The sequence below is a fragment of the Theropithecus gelada genome, chromosome 7b, assembly GCF_003255815.1.
Source record: "Theropithecus gelada isolate Dixy chromosome 7b, Tgel_1.0, whole genome shotgun sequence".
Classification (NCBI taxonomy): Eukaryota; Metazoa; Chordata; class Mammalia; order Primates; family Cercopithecidae; genus Theropithecus; species Theropithecus gelada.
This window is the reverse complement of record NC_037675.1, coordinates 36,049,962-36,066,110: the sequence shown is the minus strand read 5'-3', so window position 1 is coordinate 36,066,110 and position 16,149 is coordinate 36,049,962. Positions and strand designations below refer to the sequence as shown.

The 16,149-nt window shown below is 41.4% G+C and overlaps 1 protein-coding gene across 2 annotated transcripts in view; it reads right to left on the bottom strand.

Annotated features, from left to right (window-relative positions):
- Nucleotides 1–6,475: 6,475 nt before the first annotated feature.
- The window catches only part of SRP54 (signal recognition particle 54), a 46,386-nt gene continuing 36,712 nt past the window's right edge, over nt 6,476–16,149 (bottom strand). The window contains exons 13-15 of one of the 2 annotated variants that reach the window (XM_025392352.1): nt 12,909–13,079; nt 7,853–7,948; nt 6,476–6,978 (exon numbers count right to left, since the gene is read on the bottom strand). In XM_025392352.1, coding sequence (XP_025248137.1) covers nt 6,887–6,978; nt 7,853–7,948; nt 12,909–13,079 — 359 coding nt within the window. In that variant the 3' untranslated portion in view covers nt 6,476–6,886. The remainder of the gene's footprint in view (nt 6,979–7,852; nt 7,949–12,908; nt 13,080–16,149) is intronic. The other variant, XM_025392350.1, reaches the window with a different exon arrangement.

Below are 16,149 nucleotides of genomic sequence, written 5' to 3'. Positions count from 1 at the left end.
GAAATTCCTTCACATTTTAATTTTCAATACTTTGTTCCATCTTTTTACTGAAATATTTGCTTGTATGTGTATATGTACCAGAGCTACCTGTAAAATACAGTCATTCAAATTTATTTTATATTATAGTTTGCTGTTTATATTTTCTAAATTCACTAAAATACTAATATATTAATTTTACTGTTACATTAATATGCATATTATGGGGCTTTAGCGCCAACAAATTTCCTGGTTTTGTTGCCACCTATCATTATTCATATATAACATTATATTTATTTTTAGTTATGTGATACTATGTTTCACATTACTAATAACAGTACATTATTACTGCATATTAGAACTTAGGACTTACTCTCACATTGTAACATATTGTATTTACTTGAACAAAATAATGGTTTATATAACACAGTTATTGCATGATAAAAAGAATTTAATTTTTTCCAAAAAATTTCTCCAGAAAATTGTGATGCATTGGGCATATATATACCTTTGTATCTTATATACCATTAAATATGATAGTTTCAGCGCACTGACATCTATCACATTTAAATCGTTAATTTCTGTCAGGGCAGCGTGGCTTATGCCTGTAATGCCAGCACTTCTGGGAGGCTCAAGTTATCTGGGAGGATAACTTGAGCCTGAGAGTTCAAGACCAGCCTGGGTAACACAGTGAGACCTCGTCTCCACAAAAAATTAAAAAATTCGGGGCTGGGCGCGGTGGCTCACGCCTGTAATCCCAGCACTTTGGGAGGCCAAGGCCGGCTGATCATGAGGTCAGGAGATCGAGACCATCCTGGCTAACACAGTGAAACCCCGTCTCTACTAAAAATACAAAAAAAATTAGCTGAGTGTGGTGGCGCATGCTTGTAGTCCCACCTACTTGGGAGGCTGAGGCAGGAGAATGGCGTGAACCCGGGAGGTGGAGCTTGCAGTGAGCCCAGATCACGCCACTGCATTCCAGCCTGGGTGACAGAGCAAGACTCCGTCTCAAAAAAAATTAAAAATTGGCCGGGCACAGTGGGTTACACCTGTAATCCCAGCATGCTGGGAGGCCGAGGCAGGTGGATTACTTGAGGTCAGGAATTTGAGACCAGCCTGGCCAACATGGTGAAAACCCATCTTTTTTTAAATTTTTTTTTGAGACAGAGTCACTCTGTTGCCCAGGCTGGAGTGCAGTGGCACAGTCTTGGCTCACTGCAACCTCCACCTCCCAAGTTCAAGCAATTCTCCTGCCTCAGCCTCCCAAGTGGCTGGGACTACAGGCACATGGCTCCACACTCAGCTAATTTTTGTATTTTTAGTAGAGACGGGGTTTCACCATGTTGGCCAGGCTGGCCTTTAACTCCTGACCTCAGGTGATCTGCCCGCTTCAGCCTCCCAAAGTGCTGGGATTACAGGTGTGAGTCACCCATCTCTACTAAAAATACAAAAATTAGCTGGGTGTGGTGGCACATGCCTGTCATCCTAGCTACTTGGGAGGCTGAGGCAGGAGAATTACTTGAACACAGGAGATGGAGGTTGCAATGAACTGACATTGTGCCTCTGCCCTCCAGCCTGTGTGACAGAGTAAAACTCCATCTCAAAAATAAATGAAATAAAATAAAAAAATTAGCTGAGTGTTGTGGCACACTCTGATAGTCCCAACTACTCAGTAGACTGAGGTGGGAGGATTGCCTAAGCCCAGGTCAAGATTGCAGTGAGCCATGACTGCACCACTGCACTCCAGCCTGGGTGACAAAGACCCTGTCTCAAAAAAAAAAAAATTAATAAAAAGTCATTCATTTCCCCTTTCTTCATTTTGTAGTTTGTTGATATTTAATTTCTCAATTCGTTGTCTTATAATTATATGAGTACTGTAAGCTTAAGGAAGCTATACCTAGTTTTATGGTTACATAAATTTAACATTATAGTAAAATTCAGGAAGAATTCAATGTTGTACAGTATTACAGCTAGCTAGTGGTCTAAATTGGGAGTATATCAAAAAAACAATGGAGTCAATTTTAACAATAGTGAAAAACAAATGGAAATTTGTTCAAATTATTATTTTTATTTTCTTTTGAGATGGAGTCTCGCTCTGTCACCCAGACTCAAGTGCAGTGGCACAATCTTGGCTCACTGCAAGCTCTGCCTCCCAGGTTCCCGCCATTCTCCTGCCTCAGCCTCCCGAGTAGCTGGGACTACAGGCACCCGCCACCACGCCCAGCTAATTTTTTGTATTTTTAGTAGAGACAGGGTTTCATTGTGTTAGCCAGGATGGTCTCGATCTCCTGACCTCGTGATCCACCTGCCTCGGCCTCCCAAAGTGCTGGGATTACAGGTGCAAGCCACCATGTCCGGCCCCTTGTTCAAATTATTAAAGGATTTAATTTTGGTATTTGGTTTGGCTGTGTCCCCACTCAAATCTCATCTTGAATTGTAGCTCCCATAATTCCCACATGTTGTGGGAGGGACCTGGTGGGAAGTAATTGAATCATAGGGGCAGTTTACCCTATACTGTTCTCATGGTAGCAAATAAGTCTCATGAGACTTATTACCTTGGTTTTATAAGGAGAAATCCCTTTTGCTTGGTTCTTACTATCTCCTGTTGACTGCCATGTAAGATGTGCCTTTCACCTTCCACCATAATTGTGAGGCCTCCCCAACCACATGGAACTGTGAGTCAGTTAAACCTTTTTCATTATAAATTACCCAGTCTTGGGTATGTCTTTATCAGCAGCATGAAAACAGACTAATACAGTAAGCTGGTACTGGTAGAGTGGAGTGCTGCTATAAAGATACCCAAAAATGTTTAAGCAACTTTGGAACTGGGTAATAAGCAGAGGTTGGAACAGTCTGGAGGGCTCAGCATAAGACAGGAAAATGTAGGAGAGTTTGGAACTTCCTAGAGATTTGTTAAATGGCTTTGACCAAAATGCTGATAAATGACATAGACAATGAAATCCAGGCGGAGGTGGTCTCAGATGGAGATGAGGCATTTTTGGGGAACTAGAGTAAAGGTGACCCTTGCTATCTTTAGCAAAAAGACTGGCAGTATTTTGCCTCTGCCCTGGAGATCTGTGGAACTTTGAACTTGAGGGAAATGACTTAGGGTATCTGGCGGAAGAAATTTTTTTTTTTTTTTTTTTTGAGATGGAGTCTTACTGTGTTACCCAAGCTGGAGTTCAGTGACATGATCTTGGCTCACTGCAACCTCCACCTCCCGGGTTCAAGCAATTCTCCTGCCTCAGCCTCCCAAATAGCTGGGACTACTGGCGCATGCCACCATGCCCAGCTAATTTTTGTATTTTTAGTAGAGACGGGGTTTCACCATGTTGGCCAGGATAGTCTCGATCTCTTGACCTCGTGATCTGCTAGCCTCAGCCTCCCAAAGTGCTGGGATTACAGGCGTAAGCCACTGTGCCCAGCCTCTGGCGGATGAAATTTCTAAGCAGCAAACCATTCAAGAGGTGACTTGGGTGCTGTTAAAAGTATTCCATTTTAAAAGGGAAACAGAATAAAAATTTAGAAATTTGCAGCCTATGTGATAGAAAAGAAAAACCCATTTTCTGAGGAGAAATTCAAGCTGGCTGCAGAAATTTGCATAAGTAATGAGGAGCTGCCAGGTGTGGTGGCTCATGCCTGTAATCCCAGCACTTTGGGAGGCTGCAGTGGGCAGATCACCTGAGGTTGGGAGTTTGAGACCAACCTGACCAACGTGGAGAAACTCTGTCTCTACTAAAATTACAAAATTAGCCAGGTGTGGTGGCATGTACCTGGAATCCCAGCTACTCAGGAGGCTCAGGCAGGAGAATCACTTGAACCCAGGAGGCAGAGGTTGCGGTAAGCCAAGATTGTGCCATTGCACTCCAGCCTGGGCAAGAACAAAACTCTGTCTCAAAAAAAAAAAGGGTGGGGGGGACAAATGTTAATTACCAAGACAGTGGGGAAAATGTCTCCAGAGCATGTCAGAGAACTTTGCAGCAGCCCCTCCCATCACAGGCCCAGAGGCCTAAGAGGAAAAAATGGTTTTGTGGGCTGGGCTCAGGGCCCCCTGCTGTGTGCAGCCTTGGGACTTGGTGCCGTGTCCCAGCCACTCTAGCCATGGCTAAAATGTGCCAAGGTACAACTGAGGCCATGGCTTCAGAGGGTGCAAGTACCAAGCCTTGGCAGCTTCCACGTGGTGTTGAGCCTGTGAGTGCACAGAAGTCAAGAACTGAGGTTTGGGAACCTGCACCTAGATTTCAGAGGATATATGGACTCGCCTGGATGTCCAGGCAGAAGATTGCTACAGGAGCGGGGCCCTCACAGAGAACCTCTGCTAGGGCAGTGCAGAAGGGAAATGTGGGGTTGGAGCCCCCACAAAGAGTCCCTACTGGGGCACTACTTAGTGGAGCTGTGAGAAGAGGGCCACCGTCCTCCAGACCCCAGAGTGGTAGATCCACCAACTGCTTGCACTGTGCATCTAGAAAAGCCACAGACAACACCAGCCTGTGAAAGCAGCCGGGAGGGGGGCTGTTCCCTGCAAGGCCACAGGGGCACAGCTGCCCAAGGCTGTGGGAGCCCACCTCTTACATCAGCGTGACATGGATGTATGACAAAGGAGTCAAAGATCATTTTGGAGCTTTGAGATCTGACTGCCACACTGGATTTCGGACTTGCATGGGGCCTGTAGCCCCTTTGTTTTGGCCAATTTATCCCATTTGCAATGGCTGTATTTACCCAATGCCTGTACCCCCATAGTATCTAGGAAGTAACTAACTTGCTTTTGATTTTACAGGCTCAAAGGTGGAAGGGACTTGCCTTGTCTCAGATGAGACTTTGGATGTGGACTTTTGAGTTAATGCTGAAATGTTAAGCAAGTTAAGCAGTTAAGACTGTGGGGGACTGTTGGGAAGGCATGATTGGTTTTGAAATGTGAGGACATGATATTTGGGAGACACCAGGGGGTCTGTGGACCTGGTAGTACATAAATGAATCATGGAGGTGGTTTCCCCCATAGTGTTCTCATAGTAGTGAATGAGTCTCATGAGAACTGATGGTTTTTTAAGGGGAAACCCCTTTTGCTTGGTTCTCATTCTCTCTTGTCACCATGTAAGATGTGCCTTTTGCCTTCCACCATGATGGTGAGGCCTCCTCAGCCACCTGGAACGCCTAGCAAATTTTTATATTTTCAATAGAGGCAGGGTTTCGCCATGTTGGTCAGACTGGTCTCGAACTGTCAGGTCATTATTTTTAATATATAATAGTGACAACCTAATACTTGCAATTATTTTTCCTTTAGAAGATGTATACATTAGCTATTATCATCGAAATATATCAACTTCTTCAAGTGTATTTTTGGTATGCAGAAAACAGGCCGAGCATGGTGGCTCGTACCTGTAATCCCAGCACTTTGGGAGGACAGGGTGGGCACATCACTTGAGGCGATGAGTTCAAGACCAGCATGGCCAACATGGTGAAACCCCATCTCTACTAAAAATACAAAAATTGGCCAGGTGCAGTGGCTCATGCCTGTAATCCCAGAACTTTGAGAGGCTGAGATGGGTGGATCACCTGAGGTCAGGAGTTCGAGACCAGCCTGACCAACATGGTGAAACCCCATCTCTACTAAAAATACAAAAAATTAGCCGGGCATGGTGGTACGCACCTGTACTCCCAGCTACTAAGGAGACTGAGGCAGGAGAATTGCTCAAACCTGGGAGGCGGAGGTTGCAGTGAACAGAGATCATGCCACTGCACTTCAGCATCGGTGACAGAAGGAGACTCTATCTCAACAAAAAAAAAAAAAAAAATTAGCCAGTTATGTTGTCACATGCCTGTAATCCCAGCTACTCAGGAGGCTAAGGCAGGAGAATCACTTGAACCTGGGACGCAGAGGTTGCAGTGAACCAAGATCGTGTCACTGCACTCCAGCCTGGGCAACAGTTCTTTTTTCTTTTCTGTCTCAAAAAAGAAAAAAGAAAAAAAATCAATGATTGGCTGGGTGCAATGGCTCAGGCCTATAATCCCAGCACTTTGGGAGACCAAGGCAGGTGGATCACTTGAGCTCAGGAGTTCCAGATCAGCCTGGGCAGGAGCCACCATGCTTGGCCTCTTAATTTCTCTGTTTTGTTTTCTTTTGAGACGTAGTCTCACTCTGTCACTCAGGCTGGAGTGCAGAGGTGGGACCTCAGCTCACTGCAACTTCCGCCTCCTGAGTTCAAGTGACTCTCATGCCTCAGCCTCCTGAGTAGCTGGGACTACAGGCACGCATCACTATGCCCAGCTAATTTTTGTATTTTTAGTAGAGATGGGGTTTCCATGTTGGCTAAGCTGGTCTTGAACTCCTCACCTCAGGTGATCCACCTGCTTCGGCCTCACAAAGTGCTGGGATAACAGGCGTGAGCCACCGTGCTCGGCCCCAGGCATAGTTTTAAATGACATTTATCTATTGGCTTTTCCATTGAGTTTTTAGTGTGATAAACTGGTAATTTTTAACCATAAAGAAAGTTAACAACCCCTTATAACCACTTTGAAGTTTATTTTACAGCACTTTAATTGAAACATTATTTAACTACTGACCAGGACTGTTTACAAATGTGATGCTTGGCCTTCGAGACGATTAAAAACCTTTAAGTACTAAAAGTTTACATCATGATTTAACTTAAGTGTTATGATGGTGAAAACAGAAGAAAATCTAAAGCAAACATATAATGATTTCCACAAAAACCATGTATTTCCCCCTTACATTAAAGGGAGGAAAGAAAGAAGGAAGAAGAAAAGGAGGGGTAAAGGGGGCGAGAAGAAAAAGAAAGAGTGCATGATAAGCAAGAAAAATACACTTTCCCCCCAATTTGCAAAAAGAAGGGAAACTCTGAGGTCTCAGCAAATTAGGTACTCAACTGAGTCAGTATATATTAAGGCATTTTCTTTACATATTATTGAATCCCATCATGCCTTTCATGTTGCCAGCAGCACCCTGTTGAAACTGCCTCATCATTGACTGAAGTCCTGCCATACCACCTAGAGCAAAAGTAGGGAAGTAGAGTTAAAAACAGTAACTAAGCAGAACTGGAAACATTTATTACTTTTACCTAATAAGTACTTCTAAAAATACTGAATTCTGATTGCAATTTAGTTATCAGCCTTAAAGAACGAACCACCTAAAAATTTATATTATCCTCATCAATAAAAAAGAATGAATAATAGCCTGTCTTATGGAATTATTGTGAGGAATAAATGAGGTGATACATAAAAAGATCTTAGGATACTACCTGTCACACAGTCAATACATCTAAACAAAAAATTTTTTTCTTATCAATCCAAAAGGGTCTTACTCTAAGTTACATAAAAAATAATCAATAGGGGATTATTCCACAGGACTTACAAAAAGAAAAGAATTCATTTATTGAACATCTACTATATGCCCAGAATTTTACTGAATGTCTTCATATATATTACCTCATTTAATTGTCACAATTTCTTGATGAGATATGATATGTGATTTTACCAAAGGGGAAAGTACAGTTCAGAAAGTTTAAGGAACTTTGTAAAGGTTATACAGTCAAAGTAGAACTGAGGTTAAAAATCCTCAGTCATATAATTAAAAATATCCAGGTTCTAAAACAGATATGTGACTAAAAAGTCACCAGAACAAACAAACAAAAGATGATTAAACAGCTTGCTCAAACATCACAGAGATGGCAGCAGAGGAGTGAATAAGACCTCACCTAATAAGCCCTATTACAATTTAATTCAACTTAGGATTCAGATGACCATTTCCCTGAAATCACACCTTTTGAACAGATTTTTGTAATATTACAACAAAAGGCTTATATCATTCAAACTCAACCCTTATAAAAACTGCATTAGCAACTGCTAACAACTTGGTATTTACCCATGTGATGAAGAACTCTAGGATCCATCATTTTGGCCATTTGTTGGTTCAATTTTGCCATCTGTGACTGGCTCACATTCTTAGACATGTCACCACCTGAGGAAAAAATAAAAAGATTTTGAGTCAGTACAGGAGGTAATATAATCAGTATAATCAGGGTATAATAGAAAGTTTGATGAAGTGAGTAAATACAAAGAAAAAATTACATAATCCTATCACTCTAACAAAATTATTTCTATTTCTACATATTCCTTTCTAATCTTTATCTCAATTACATACTATTTTTTGAAGAAGCACATATAAAATTCTATATAAAAGGACATTTAAAAGCCTTTCTTAAGGCTGCAATTTATGCTAATACTTTATTTGTTGTGAATAAGCCACTATTAGCAAAAACTGTACCCAGTGTTTTATTTTTTATTTATTTATTTAGAGACGGAGTCTCACTCTGTCACCCAGGCTAGAGTGCAGCAGTGCGATCTTGGCTCACTACAACCTCCGCCTCCCAGGTTCAAGTGATTCTCCTGCCTCAGCCTCCCAAATAGCTGGGATTATAGGTACCCACCACCACACCCAGCTAATTTTTGTATTTTTAGTAGAGACAGGGTTTCACCATCTTGGCCAGGCTGGTCTCAAACACCTGACCTCGTGACCTACCCATCTCAGCCTCCCAGAGTCCTGGAATTACAGGTATGAGCCACCACACCTGGCCAGCCAGTGGTTTTTAATAGTAAGCTATAACGACTGCTTAATAGTGATACAGGGGAATGCTGGACAAAAAGCTGAGTTTATAGACATGGGTTAATTAGCAAAGAGACTAGATGGCTGGTAGATGAATGTGAAAGTATGAGTCTGCTGGGCCAGGCATGGTGGCTCACAACTATAATCCTAGCACTCTGGGAGGCCGAGGCCGGCGGATCACTTGAGGTCAGGAGTTTGAGACCAGCCTGGCCAACATGATGAAACCCTGTCTCCACTAAAAATACAAAAAAAATCAGCCAGACATGGTGGTATGTGCCTGTAGTCCCAGCTACTCGGGAGGCTGAAGCAGAAGAATTGCTTGAATCCAGGAGGTGGAGGTTGCAGTGAATCAAGATTGCGCCACTGCACTCCAGCCTGGGCGACAGAGCAAGACTCTCTCTCAAAAAAAAAAAAAAAGAGTAGAAAGTAAAGTATGAGTCTGAGAGAATGTCAAGGTGTGCATGTATCTAAGAAGTTTTTTTTGGTTTTTTTGAGACAGAGTCTAGCTCTGTCACCCAGGCTGGAGTGCAATGGCACGATCTCGGTCACTGCAACCTCCGCCTCCCGGGTTCACACCATTCTCCTGCCTCAGTCTCCCGAGCAGCTGGGACTACAGGCACGCGCCACCACGCCCAGCTAATTTTTGTATTTTTAGTACAGACAGGGTTTCACCACTTCGGCCAGGATGGTTTCGATCTCTTGACCTCGTGATCTGCCCGCCTCGGCCTCCCAAAGTGCTGGGATTACAGGCATGAGCCACGGCGCCTAGCCAGAAGTTTTCTTTAAGTAATGAAAACCTTCAGAGAATACAAAGACAAATAATGCAACTTCATTTGTCAAGGAATTTCTACACTATGTCAAAACACCACAGTAAAAAGGGCAGCCAATGAAAGAGATGCAGCCTGGGTGAGGTGGGTCACATTTGTAATCCCAGCACTTTGGGTGGCGAAGGGAGGCTGATTACTTGAGCTCAGGAGTTCAAGACCAGCCTGGACAACATGGCAAAACACTGTCTCTACAAAAAAAAAAAAAAAGCATTAGCTGGGTGTAACAGCACGTGCCCATAGTCTCAGCTACTTGGGAGCCTCAGATTGGAGGAGAGCTTGAGGTTGGGAGGTCGAGGCTGCAGTGAGCCATGAGCATGCCATTGCACTCCAGCCTCCAGCCTGGGTGACAAAGCGAGACTGTCTCAAAACAAAACAAACAAAAAACAACAAAAAATAAATGCACTCTGAGCCAGAATAGGTAAAAACATCCTTTAGACAACAGCTGTACTCATAAAAGAAAGGAGCAAGAGATCTTCACTACAACAATGCAGAGAATTGCTTCAACAACTTTTTTTTGTTTTATTTTTTTTTTAAGACAGGCTCTTGCTCTGTCGCCCAGGCTGGAATGCAGTGCCCTAATCATGGCTCACTGCAGTCTTGCCCTCCTGGGATCATGGGATCCTCCTGCCTCGGCCTCTCAAAGTGCTGGGATTACAGGTGTAAGCCACCACACCCATCCAAAATTATTTATTTGAAAGGGGCATTAACTATGGTACTTCTCAGAAGCATTTATAAAAAATGGGACTCAAAGCTCCTCTTGATTCTCCAATCACAGATGGTTAACGTGAATAAATCATGTGAATTATAAACTATGAATGAAAGAGAAGATACGTTTTTATGATAAAATCTGTGAAAACCATTTATGATGAATAAAACTGAAGAAGCTGGGAATTCCATGCTCATTAGTGATTTATCCTAAGAGTTTGTTTATCAGCACTTAAAACTTCTAAAAAGTATTTCAAGTTTGGTGTGACACAGCTGTGTGTATATCCACTGCCAACTTCATCTTGGGGTTATTCTTTTATTGAGAATCAGTACATAAGTAAGATCTGGATGGTGAATCTGTCCTATCAAAACTAGTCAGGACTACATGGGAAAGACATTACAGTGATGTAATGTGTTTATTAATCACTATCTGAAATAGCATGGGATGGCAGGAATTTATAACCAGTTTTCAACATGTTTGTCTAATTTTTCTTCCTTATCACAAAAGAGCAAATAGGATATCACAAGGAAAATAAGGAAAGCTTCAAAGATAAAAGGTAATACTCATGCTTTTAGAAGCTATTCAGTGGTATTGTTCATCTTTGGAGCTTGTCTAATCGGTATTTTTGGAAATAATAAATTCATTTTAATGGGTTTCAAGGCAAATTTTCACAGACTCTGAATTAGTTGTTTACATTATAGAAAAAAAATTAAAAAGAGGACTGGAACAGTTGATAGTCTTTGGAAAAACTTATCTTTTTACGATACACAATACACAGCAAAATAAATTCCATTGAGATAAAAAGTCAAACATAAAATAAAACCAAAAACAAGCAGAAGCCAGGCGTGGTAGCTCACGCCTGTAATCTCAGCGCACTTTGGGAAGCTAAGGCGGGTGAAGCATTTGAGGTCAGGAGTTTGAGACAAGCCTGGCCAACATGGTGAAACCCTGTCTCTACTAAAAATACAAAAATTAGCTGGGCATGGTGGCACGTGCCTGAAATCCTAGCTATTCGGGAGACTGAGGCAGAATTGCTTGAACCCAGGAGGCGGAGATTGCAGTGAGCCGAGATCACACCAGTGCACTCCAGCCTGGGTGACAGAGCGAGACTGTCTCAAAAAAAAAAAGAAGAGAAGAAAATGGTGACAACTGTGGTATCAACATGGTGAAGGTTAACTTGATTACCTCTGTTAAAAAAAAAAAAAAAAGGAAAAAATAAACATGGGGAAGCTGTTTATGAGCATAAAAGAAATAAAAAGAAAAGACAGGCTGGCTACATTAAAAAGGGCAACTACTATTCGTTATAAAATATAAATAAAAATAAAAGGTAAATTAAAAACTGGGGGAAAATATTCGAAGACATAAACCAAAGATTTTAAGGAGTTATTACAAAGATAAAAGGGGGAAAAATGGAAGAACTGGACAGGGAACATGAAGAGGCGATTCACAGAGGAAATTCAAACCAGTAAATGTACAAAGAAATGTTAAACTTAATAACCTAAACACACATACTGAGAAAACATTCAACCATTACAATGGAAATGAGGCTGGATGTTGTGGCCCAAGCCTGTAATCCCAGCACTTTGGGAGGCCAAGGCGGGCACATCATTTGAGGTCAGGAGTTTAAGACCAGCCTGGCCAACATAGTGAAACCCCGTCTCTACTAAAAATACAAAAATTAGCCAGGTGGTAGTGGTGCGTGCCTGTAATTCCAGTTACTCAGGAGGCTGAGACAGGAGAATCGTTTGAGCCTGGGAAGCAGAGGCTACAGTGAGCCGAGATCACGCCACTGCACTCCAGTCTGGGTGACAGAGAGAGACTCTCTCAAAATAATATAAATAAACAAATAAATATAATGGAAATTATACTACTACAAAATTTATTTAGCATCTACTATGTTTCCGATCAAAACAGACAAAATCCCTGGTCTCACGGAACTGCACAAAAACTAATCTGATATAGAAGTGAATGAATCAGCCTTACTGTCCAAAAAACTGGCATTACATTAGACAAAGATACATGCATAACTGGAAGAGTATTACTCAGCAGTTAAGAAGTGTGTGTGTGTGTTTTTGGGGGATGGAGTCTCACTCTGTTGCTTAGGCTGGAGTACAGTGGTATAATCTCGGCTCACTGCAACCTCCGCCTCCTGGGTTCAAGTGATTCTCCTGCCTCAGCCTCCCGAGTAGCTGAGATTACAGGTATGCCCCATGATGCCCGGCTATTTTTTGTATTTTACGTAGAGACAGGGTTTCACCAGGCTAGCCAGACTGGTCTTGAACTTCTGACCTCAAGTGATCCACCCGCCTCAGCCTCCCAAAGTGTTAGGATGACAGGTATGAGCCATCGCGCCCGGCCAAGAATTATATTTTGAAGAATATTTGACAACATGGAAAAATAGTTAATGATGTATCAGAAGAAAACTTAGTTATAACAACTGTTATTTGCAGTAGGATCCATTGGATTCTCTGGGGAGTAAAGGTAATGCGTTGGTTTTTTTTCCTTATATTATCTAAATTTAATACAATGTGTTCACAAAAAGAAAAGCATTATTATTTTTTTCATTTACCCACACTACAGAGATGTAAAGTTTTTTTTAATATTAATGCTTATTACCTTGAATATGAAAACAGATAAATCATGGGTCACATAAATCCTCGAAGTACTTGAAAATAACATGAAATTCAGCTGTGAATTTTCTAATACTGGCAGTACTCTTAACTTTGTACTCAACTTCCTTTCTTTTCAGTCTGTTAACTAATAATAAGCTTATTTTTCTTACCTTTGAAAAGTCCTTTGATACCTCCCATCTTTTTCACCATCTGTGCAAACTTGGTATATTGTGTCAAAAGTTCTTGAACATCTCTTGTTGATACACCTGATCCTCTTGCTACTCTTTGGATTCTTCCGGGTTGTTTACTAAAAACTTTGGCACCATCCGTACTGTCTAGTTCTGTAGACAAGAGTCAATTACTCTCACACACAATTATCATTCACCATCAAAGCAGTTATGTGCAAATGGGCAATATATAACTTCAAAGAGCTTAGCAGATATGTTTTTAAAGTGATAACTATCTCATTTTTCTTTTTATATTACAAAATATCTTACTTATAGAAAAACAGATATAATACATAGTCAAACTACCACCCCGATTTAACAAATGTTATCATTCACTATGTTTGCTTTTGAGTTTTAAAACTTAAACACGGAGGCCGGGCGTGGTAGCTCACGCCTGTAATCCCAGCACTTTATGAGGCCAAGGCAGGCGGCTCATGAGGCCAGGAGTTCGACATCAGCCTGGCCAATATGGTGAAACCCGTCTTTACTAATAACACAAAAATTAGCTGGGCATGGTGGCACGCGCCTGTAGTCCCAGCCACTCGGGCGGCTGAGGCAGAAGAATTGCTTGAAACTGGGAAGCAGAGGTTTCAGTGAGCCAAGATTGCGCCATTGCACTCCAGCCTGGGTGACAGAGCAAGACTCTATCTCAAAAAAAAAAAAAAAAAGAAAGAAAGAAAATACGGAATATATTCAAAAGAACATTTATAGTATTCATAAGCTATAAAAACAGTAAAACAAACGTGTACTTTTGCTATAAAAACAATAAAACGCACATGTACTTTCCCTACAGTTTAAGCAAACTATTAATAGAATGTTTTGAGACCCCATGTCCACCACTTCCATACTTCATATGTCTACCCTCTCCAGGCCCTCCAAACACCAGAGGTATATGGTATACTTAAAAAATGAACACAAATGCTCACCTTAGCTCTATCGTAAATATTAATCATGAATTCACAAATGCAGACTATATAAGCAAGCAGAAGGAGGAAGATTCTATCCAAAATCAACAGAAAAATTATTTCCTATAATCAAGTAATTACTACTACTAGTATTTTAATTCTCTGAGTAGCTTTAAGAGTGAATTAATGGCCGGGCACGGTGGCTCAAGCCTGTAATCCTAGCACTTTGGGAGGCCGAAACGGGCGGATTACAAGGTCAGGAGATCGAGACCATCCTGGCTAACACGGTGAAACCCCATCTCAACTAAAAAATACAAAAAAAAAAAACCAGCTGGGCGAGGTGGTGGGCGCCTGTAGTCCCAGCTACTCAGGAGGCTGAGGCAGGAGAATGGCGTAAACCCAGGAGGCGGAGCTTGCAGTGAGCTGAGATCCAGCCACTGCACTCCAGCCTGCAGCCTGGGCGGCAGAGCGAGACCCCATCTCAAAAAAAAAAAAAAGAGTGAATTAATTCCCACAGTTGTTTGATGACTCTTAGAATATGAGGTGCATTTCTTCAGTTGCATGCAATCTCAGGAATGGAATGGACTTTAGTCAAAATGTCCATTATGTCTGCATTCCTTCTGCAATATCCCCCAAATAAATGGTTATCTAGCCTTGGTCTTAATATCCCCAGGAGAAGATGACCTGCTATCTAATGTAAAGCTGTCTATGCCATTCTGTTACACTTAGGGAAAAATCTTTTCTTTACACATATTAAATTGAAATCCGTTTACTTGGCACTTCCATTCTCATTCATGTATATGTCTCCTTGCCACGCATAAAAAATAACGCTTTCAAAATCTTTTTTTTGAGACAGAGTGTTGCTCTGTCACTCAGGCCACAGTGCAGTGGTGTGAGCTTGGCTCATTGCAACCACCAACTCCAGCGTTCAAGCGATTCTCCCACCTCAGGCTCCCGAGTAGCCGGGTCTATAGTCACACGCCACCACAGCCAGCTAATTTTTTTTGTAGTTTTAGTAAAGACAGGGTTTCACCATGTTGCCCAGGCTGGTCTCGAACTCCTGACCTCAAATGATCCTCCCAAAATGCTGGGATTACAGGTGAGAGCCACCACACCTGGCCAGCTTTCAAATGCATAGGCCATTATGTCTCCTGTGAATTTTCGCTGGATGACAAATATCCAACTCTTGACTCTTCTAACATGGTTTAGAACCCCATTGATCATCCTGATTTCCTATATCTTCTAATTTGTCTATACCCTCTAAGTATGTTGTCCAGAAGTGAACTGAAATCCAGTTGAAGTCTAATTATCAATGCAATACTAACGAAGATACAATATCTCAAAATAAAGTCACGATCAAAACCTCCAAATCCATTTGATAAATGCAGCTTTTAAGCCACATCTTCCTTATAAAAGATTTATGAAATACATATAATATTCTTTCCAACAGCTCAAATCAAATGAAAGAAAAACTAATAGCAGCACATTGTGGCAAGCAATATGACAGAGTTAAGCAAATAGAGGAAGGGGCCTTCATTCAAAGAAGGAAGGAAGTCAGGAAAGGTTCTATACTAGGCAAATTACTCAACTTCCCTGTACCAGTTTCCTAATTTGAAAAAGACAGATAATAACTGAATATGCTATAGGAGTTGTTATAATGATAAAATGAATTAACATATTTAAAGTGATCAGGACAGTGCCTGGCACAGAATGGATACTTCAGATATGCCACAATTGTGAATTCTACGTGCAAACATTTTTGCAGTGTTAAAGACGATGAGGAAAAAGACAACCTTAAAAGTAAAGGACAATCTTATTTGGGTTACTATGAAAACCTGGAGCTCAGGAAAAAGAGACTACAAAAAATAACAACAAATTAGATAGTAGATAAAGCACAGATATGAAAATTTGTTCAAATTGTTAGAATATTACATAAACTTAGTTGATAAAGCAGCAGCAGCAGGGTTTGACAGAACTGACTCCAACTTTGGAAGAAGTTCTACTGTGGGTAAAATGCTATCGAACAGCATTGAATACTACAGAGAAATCTTTTGTGAAAAGAAGAGTCAATCAATCGGGCAAATTTCATTCTTGTGTTTTAAGAAACTGCCACAGCCACCCTGACCTTTGGCAACTATCACTGTAATCAGTTCGCAGTCATCAACATCAAGCTAAGATCCTCCATCAGCAAAGATTAGAATGCACTGAAGGCTTAGATGATCATTAGCATTTTTAGCAATAAACTTTTTATTTTTTCTTTTGAGACAGAGTCTCTGTCA